Source organism: Archocentrus centrarchus, chromosome 13 (genome assembly GCF_007364275.1).
Source record: "Archocentrus centrarchus isolate MPI-CPG fArcCen1 chromosome 13, fArcCen1, whole genome shotgun sequence".
NCBI classification, from domain to species: Eukaryota; Metazoa; Chordata; class Actinopteri; order Cichliformes; family Cichlidae; genus Archocentrus; species Archocentrus centrarchus.
The window spans coordinates 40,951,918-40,960,463 of NC_044358.1; the positions used below are offsets into that span (position 1 = coordinate 40,951,918).

The following is an 8,546-nucleotide window of genomic DNA, read 5'->3' on the forward strand; positions in this document are numbered from 1 at the left end:
TGGAGTGGTGGGATAATGCTAAACATAGCTGTGGCTGTAGGATTTAAGAAAATGTCTATCATTTCCCTGCTGCTCTCTTCCTTCAGCCCCCCTTTTGTTGTGGAAATCAAGCACCGCTGAGATAACGCCGCACCTTTCCCCGATAGCACGAAAGAGGGAGAATAAGGCCAATTGGTCATAATGAGAGGGTGAATGCAGGCTTTGCAGGGCTGCCGGGACCCTGTCAATCACTTGTTTGTGATAAAATGCTGAGGGGAGGACCTGAGCGCAGCGCCGATCAAGTTCATTTAGAAAGGCTGACAACAGAGCCTGCAACAGCTGCACAAGGTGAGATCCTGCTCCCCCGGGTTCACATTCATTAGCTGACATGGCGGTTGCTAATTTGTATTAATTTTCATAAAACATTAAAAGGCTTAATTGTGGTCTTCATCACATTTGTGCAAGAAGAACAAATGAAGGAGTCCCTTCTGACTGACGATCATTAACCCTGTAAGGTCTGAGGAATCCTGAGCTTTGATGATGTGATTTTTGGCCTTTGAAAATGGTTCTTCCAGGTCTGGATAATCAGAGGACAAAATACTGTACCAAACACATCAAAACCTATTTATTCATTTTGAAAGACCTTTTTGTTTTTCTCTAAAGTGTAGGGTGAGGGTGAGGGTTAGTTCTCAACATGCATCTAAATACACGTTTACCTATTTCTATTTGATCAAATTCAGACTTAGCTGAGGCATTTCACGTGCCTTACCTTTGACTTAAATCTAATGCTTGTGGCCACCTTGGGCCCACTGCAGCCCCTATTCTTTCTCTCACCAGAGCCACTGTAGCCCAATTAGAACGAGAGATCACACATTTTGTCGATCCTAGTCCCCGTTGCTTTGTAGCTGGTCATACTGCAGGCAAGAGCTGAACCCCACTGCACTTTCCCCCCTTATTCATCCATTCCAGAGGACCCTCTCTCAGCTGCCAAGTTCCTCTCTCGCTCCCTCTCTTTCTCTCGCTCTCTCTTCGACTCAATGGTGGAAAGGGATATAAAGTTTCTCCACAAAGGCCGATTCAATCCACCATCTATTCAGGAAACCCGACGCCCGCTGGAGTATCGGTCCCTGCATCTGACCATTACAGAGTGGTTCAAGAGAAGGGGAGCAGAGGAGAAAGAGGAACAGGGGTTGGGAGGTTATTGGGGTGCTTACACACCCATGGTTCTCAGTGTGGCTTCCTGGACCCAATGGGGTCTCAGCGGTGTCCCCAGATTTGCTCTATATAAGATCAAAATTTGAATGTATCCATATTTTTGTGTGCCATAAAAGAAATGATCTTATCCAGAGCCCAATAGCCGACCGCTGCATGCACGCACGCACACACACACACACACACACACACACACACACACACACACACACACACACACACACACAAAAAAAAAAAAAAAAACCCCCAAAAAAACACACCAACAAAGATATTCCCATAAAATGCTCTCCAGGACAGAATCTTATCAAAGAGGGCTGTGTATCTATTTGGCGGCTCACTCCACAGCTCTTGCCAACAATGGATATCATCTCTCTATTTTTGCTCAATAGGGGACCATGCGTTCTAACAAGGGGACACTTCTTTGCAGCACTTACCCCTCCTTCTGTCGGTTGGGAGACCCATCCCAACTCCCCCTGTACAGCTCTGGAGTCCAATAACGTGACTGGAAAACAAGAATGGGAAAAGTGAGCATGCAGTCTTAGACCGTCCACACAACATCAGCAATGGTATATAATCCAATTAGGCCTTACACTCTGAGGAAGAGAGATGGCTTCCTAATTTTTTTTTTAATGAATAGGAAAAAAAAAGGCTTTAAAGCGATTTATGCAGTGGAAGAAAAATATTCTCCTGATGCATATCAGGACAGGGAGAGAGTAAAAATTGTGGGCCAGCGAGTGTCACAAAAGATCATGTGAAGGTTTTACTCTGTGTGATTCCCTGCTGCGCCTTAGGGACGGTCGTTTGATTGATTTTCATTAAGAAAGCGGATTTCTATAAATGACAAACGCATTTCCGCAGAGCATTTAAGATACTGATTTTATCGCTTGCTCACCGTCGACTTTACGCGTGTTGATTGAATCCATGCGCGTAAACTTGGTCGTTGAAACAAAAGCGTTTAAAACCCGTGAGAACAGAAAATTAAGATATTTTCTCGAAAAAAAGTTAAACCTCACACACAAGAAGAATATTTATTTATTTATTTAAAGATATCAAAATAAAATTAAATTTATAGTTTTCAATTCGATGCCACTGAGGGGAAAATGTTAATCAGCTGCATCCACTATAAATAAATAAATAAATAAATAAACCCAACATGTAAGTACATAAATTTATTATTACCAACACTTATATTTGAATTACTTGTTTCCCACGTAACGAAACGGCGCCCGTGGTTTCTTATTGTGAACTTGTGTCAGACAGCTTTGCTCTGCCGAGCAGGACAGACACACAAAACACAGCCCTGCGGGGGACAGACATGCAACTAATGGGGTTGTCTTTAATAAAATAAAGTATTGATTTTATTGGTACTTGCAACAGAAAGTGGGTTAGAGCCTAATCTGTAGTGGACCTAACATACCGAAATTGGATACGCTGCGCTCCGGGACCCGAGCAGGCGACTCCAGCCCGGAAACCTTCCGAGCTCATGTTTTGCAGAAGATATACCATACTGCATTTAGACTTTTTTTTCTTTCATTTTTAAGTAAACGTATATCTAACACAACATCGGCATGATTCATGTATTTGTCGATGTTAAATGTTTTGTTAGTCGGTGTGTATCTGATGCGCCAGGCAGCAAAATTTAAGTTTTAGAATTTATTAGGATTTTCCACCTAATCGCAAAGTGACAGCAGGAGATATCACTGTGAATGCTTCTGAAATTGATGGATTAAGAGCTGCTTAGTCAGTCGGATGTGTGGCGGATTTGCGAGTCTCCAGCTGACTCCTATACTCATTTCTCTTCTTCAAGACGCGTCTGTTTAAAGTGCTTTTTTGTGCAGATATCGCCTTTACGCTTTCCTACAGAAAACAGCATGTATGGGGGGGAAAGTATTAGTATTCCCAGGCTTTCGGCAGCTGGCACGATCCAAGTCCGAGTCCAAAACAACCGATGCGCATTTGGTCAGCCACTTCTCATTCCAGTTTCGTTCAGATATAACCTCCGCAGAAGTCGCTGCATGCGTAAAGGTAACCAACAGTGCTTTCCTTTATTAAACTCATCGCGGCTCCACGGACTCGCAACTAAAGGGGGCCAACGAAGTGAGAATCCGCGGCGCAAAGCCGCACAGACGCGGAGCGGGGATGAAGTCCGCGGCAGGTCATTTTCCTCCCAGCAACCTTACCTTCATTTGGGGGATATATCCGTGTCGAAGAAACTGCTGTAGAAATCCCAGAAATAAGAAGGGTAGCCGTGAACAAAATCCCTGCCATGAGTGCCATTTGTGTCGTTGTTGCGTTTTTCCTCTCCTCTTTTTCTTTACGTGCTCTTCTCCCAGGTCCTGCTCTCTCTCTCTCTCTCTCTCACTCTCTCACACACACTCTCACTCACTCACCTCCCTCTCTCTTCTCTCTCTCTCTCTCCTTCCCAGTGGAATATGGGTCTGAAGCGGACAGAGGGGAAGAGAAACGCACGGAGCTCTCCACAGCGAGGAGGCGGGTCCACTCCGTGCGCTCTGACGCGGACTCCGTCAATCCATATAGGAAACGAAAGGGACTGGGGTGGAGAGAGAGGGGGCAAATAATCATTAACAACCCCCTACCCCCACCACCCACACAAACACATCTCTGCACACACCAAGCGACCCAGTCTTTCGGGGTCACTATAGTTAGGCGCACGACGAGATCCTGACTAGGTGCATTTTTTCCAAGACGTTTGCAGTGCAGCTATAAGCGAAAATTCACAATGATTGAGCCACAAGAAAAATCTGCCTGGGAGGGGGGGTCACTTTTGTCACTGGTGAAATCCAATTGAAAATATGTGTGCGCGCGGAAATTATTGCCGTATACATGCACACTGCTTAGAAAAACCACCACCTTAATTAACTGTAAAGGAGCAACAGAAAGTCCTCCTAAACTCTTCAGTGTATGAGTGAAATGCAATGCGTCAGTTTTCGTCCTCTGTGCTCCTCAGCAGTCACACACTGTACTGATCCTGCTTGTAGTCTGGCTACAGGCAAGCGCGGCGCTGTCCGAGGTGAGCCGCACCGGACCAAGGTCGCCACCTAGCGGACATCTCGACGCCTGTTCTGCTCCAAAAATTGGATTAAAGAACAAGCATGAGCATGACCTCCCCTAACATTACACGGAATTGCACTTTGAGAAATTGACAATGCCCGTTTCAGGATTGGTGGCGAGCTTGTATTGGATTATTGTCACTTGCTATTATTCTAATATTATCAAGGCTTTATGGGTATTTATGATGAAACCTAGGCACGGTGCAGCCTATGAGCTATACCTGGTGTTGGTTGAGCTGCTACAAAAGCAAAACGGTTGTTACCTTTGCAGCTTTTCTTCAAACAAAGGCTGCATTGCTCACATCTGAGAAAAGCCAGCTGTGTCCAGGTTTAAGATTTTGCCCAGGGTGCTCTCACTCATCTCTGTCCTCCTACACAGGTCTTCTATTGCTCCCGTGAGATGTGCCCATTGCTGTGGCTGACAGGCGGCCTCTCAATGATCTGCAGAGGAGACTGTCACTGTGTGGGCAGATTAGGGTTTTCTGCATCGCTGCACACTGCGGCCACTGACCACAGCCAGGCTTTCACAACCACAACTGGCACCCTTTGAATATTGTGTCTCCTTTGGAGTGAAATGTGGCCTTTCACAGATTATGGAGACAGTGATTCAGCTGGGAAACATGCCCTCTGCCTTAATTGTCCTTGGGCTTGTCATTGTATCCATATCAGCTGTACGGCTGCCTGTTCCTTCTGGGGGTGGAAAGTCAAAACAGAATTTTCACGCAGATCAGAAAAATATTCCAGCACTGTGTGTAATCTGCTGTTTTTACATTTTAAATGCAGCTGCATGCATTTTGGATTTAGGCAGCTTCATTTGGATTCACACCCCAGTTTTTGATGGCGAGCCGGCAACGACTAAAGCTATAAGAAGTTTTCCTTACTCTCAGCAGGTGTCTGAATGCATTTTTGCTCATGTCATACATATATGAATGTGTCTGTGTGTGGAAATGTTGTCATCACATGCCAAGCACAGCAGCTCTCATGTACGTTTGTAGCTGTCACACCAAACTCAAGCTTCCAAGCCTTGGCTATGATATGTTCATATCTGCCCATACAAGGAAACATCCAGGAGTTCTTTCGCAGTGGTGAGCTCACAGTGAATAGACTTGCCTTTGTCTCAAATGATTCAACAGACATAGCATGGCTTTGTTTTCCCCTCGCAGATGCCAATATAAAAAGGAGAGTAGAGTGTTTTTGCATCTCATGTGCTCTGAAAGGACAGCTCTTCAGTCCTGATCTTGGATTGCAAAAATGAGCCTGATTTAAGTAAAAGACAGAGAGGTGAGTGTGGGGCCTGAACATTGTCCCTTTGTGGTCTCTCTGGTGTGTCCATGATGCAGATAAAGTGTTTAGTGTTCTACCAAAATTGGCCAAACAACCTAAAATATAGATTGTCCGAAAAGCCACTTTTCCCTGCTGTTCCCCTGATAGCGCCCTTAAAAACATCAATTGGAAACTTGGAGCGATACTTTTGATCTTTTCAGACCAACGGTGGCAAAGTTTCAAGTGATGATGAAGGACCGCAGTGGTGGTCGGGACAGGCTGCCAGTGGGCGGGTGGTGTCTCTTGTCTCCCTTTATTTGAGTCGCTGTGTTTTTGATTGATTACACTCCCATCGTTTCCTTTATGCTCCTGTCAGACTGGCGGCTTTTCTTTTCTGGTGCTGGGGGATGGGGGGGGGGGTAACTCCCCACCACAACCCCACCCCCTCCGTTTCCTTCCCTCCACCAGCCCACTGTGCTTTCTCCAGATGGCATCTGCTGCCCACACATCTGTATTGTGTGCCAATCACGCAGACCGACTCCAAATCCTTTGCTTGAGTTTGCACGCACACATACGCACACACACACACACACACACACACACACACACACACACACACACACACGCTATCTAATCTATGTCACAGATTTGCTCATATACTATATGTCCAGCTTTAACATACATTCTAACATAGTGGACAATTAAACTTCTAAAGTCCAGGTGTACAGAATTCATAGCACAAATTGTGTTTGCTTGTATAATAGTAATTAAATAAATTGAAGATCATATGTTATGCAGTAACTACAAACCACCTGACCATATTTCATGATTTAAGTTGATGCATTTCCACAGGCTCACTGTGTTGTATTTAGGTCTGTTACAGCTGGAGGAAAATCTTCCAGTAGGAGCTATATCACTGCAGTCTCGTCCTGATGTGGCACGTACGGCAGCTTTGTCCGATGCCCTTCTGTTTATTCATTATACACAAGGCCTCGAGGCACCACCGTATTGGTCACATGTCAGTTAACAGTCCTAAAAGTCTGTGATAGGAGGTAAGAGGAGGGTGGCAGTAAAATGAGCCGCATGTTTTGAAGCCTCAAAGTTGAAGCTAATGCTAGCATGGCTGGTTAACAAGCTACACCCATAAACTGTACTGCAATCCACAGAGGCAGATAGCTGCTAATTACTAACAGACTAATAAAATACTGGAATTTCACTCAGCAAAATTGAATCACAAACGCAGCAGAGAGGTCCAATTCAGTCATTCCAATCAAAGGAGACGAAGCCTAGCAGAAGCTACAGCTGCCAGAACACCAGGTTTTGTCGCTTCGCTTTTAGCTTCATTTTTCAGCCTTTGATTGGTTGAAAAGATTACGAAACCACTGCATAACTGCAGTCCATTTGCCATTAACAATATACCCTGTTATTTCGGTTTTTCTGACATTGAAAGTGATATCAGGAGTGGCTGAAGTCAACAGAGCCCTGAAAAGCATATGGAGAAGAAAACAATCAGATGTGCATGTAGGAACAGTATGGAATTCAATAAAACATAATGCTGCTAAATTGCATCAAAGCTGAAGCAGAATTTAAAACTGAATTGACCTGTGCTGTAGATTACTGAATCTTCGTTTCCCCACTGTTGCTAGTAGCTTAGTGTTTGGATGCTTCTCGCAAAAGTGCACCTTCTAAGTCCTGGCCAACTTCTCCTTTCAAAATTGTATGTCCACCAGTTTGTACCTTCAACTTTATTTTCAGATTAGAGAAGCAGATATTTCATGACACAGCTCATGTTTTGGGCTGAGTCTTAAGACTTGAGTTCACTATATCAGGAAATAGTTCAATAAAAATTAACAAAGTTAGCCTTCAGAAAGTCCCCAAACAACCCTGTCGCACACTGAGCCAACAACTGCCCAATCTTCCATCTTTACAGGAGGTTCACCACATATTTATTGGCCCCCTTCCCTTTCCTTTTGTCATCTTCTCCCACTCTCCTTACTAGACTTTGGTTCATTGTTCCATCTAAAGTCCCTCCTGCTGGCCTGGGACACCCCCCCCCCCCCAGGCCACAGGCCCAGCCCACCACCTTCGGATACCCAGCTTCATGCCGTGTTCCTCAAGACCACAGTCAGAAAGACAGTCCCCAGAGGTCAGAGAGAGTGGGAGTCAGAGAAGTCAAGAAGAGAAAAAGGGGAGAGGAGATCAAAGCAGCAGCAGGAGAGAAGCTCTGAACCAGAATGTCAAAGACGAGATAAAATCCACTGGACTGGAAATATTGCTCACACAAACACAGGGATACACACTTACAAGCTATATACTCTCTAAGCACACTTGTTTTGGCTTCAGTTCAACACATCTTTGCCTGCGATCACCCAAATATCCTAAGGCAATTACTCTCAAAACTCCATTAATTGTAGGCTTATGTCTATATGATTTACTCTTCAAGACATTCCTTATATTAACCATTTTCACATCCAGCATTTCTTTTCGTTGAACACTCATAATGCCCATCAAACGCTTGCTCCGTATCTCCTCAGGACAACCTTTAGAAACACTGTCACATACTGTACGTCGCACTTTGTGTCCACAGGTGCTTAACCAGTCACTTTCCTGTTCATTTTACTTGCATTCAAATGTAATCTGGAGCTAGAATAAAACAGTAAGTTGAGTGTTTGGAACTGAATAATTTAAACCAGACTGCCTTAAATATGGAATCCAGCAACTAAATAAAAAAATATCACATAAAATAGCATTCACACCTCAAGAACTGAAAGATTAAGCCAGCATCAAAGGGCCACACATTGCAGTTCCTGTAATAGCCACCTATAGAGTCCATCCACAGAATTTTACACCAGATGCCCTTCCTGATGCAACCCCAGAAGAGATTTGTGTCTCCTCCTGGGATCAAACCGGGGCTCTTTCACTACACTGTGGAGCCAGAATAAGCAGAAATGTCAATATACAGATGAAATTATATGTTTCAAATGTCACCTGTAACCTGCAGCCTATCAGTTAATGGCAGGC

At 44.5% G+C, this 8,546-nt stretch overlaps 1 protein-coding gene across 2 annotated transcripts in view; it reads right to left on the minus strand.

Annotated features, from left to right (window-relative positions):
• The window catches only part of epha4l (eph receptor A4, like), a 58,040-nt gene extending 54,357 nt beyond the window's left edge, over positions 1–3,683 (minus strand). For both annotated transcript variants that reach the window (XM_030743700.1, XM_030743699.1), the window contains exons 1-2: positions 3,372–3,683; positions 1,626–1,693 (exon numbers count right to left, since the gene is read on the minus strand). In XM_030743700.1, the coding sequence (XP_030599560.1) occupies positions 1,626–1,693; positions 3,372–3,468 (165 nt within the window). In that variant the 5' untranslated portion in view covers positions 3,469–3,683. The remainder of the gene's footprint in view (positions 1–1,625; positions 1,694–3,371) is intronic.
• Between the last annotated feature and the right edge of the window lie 4,863 nt (positions 3,684–8,546).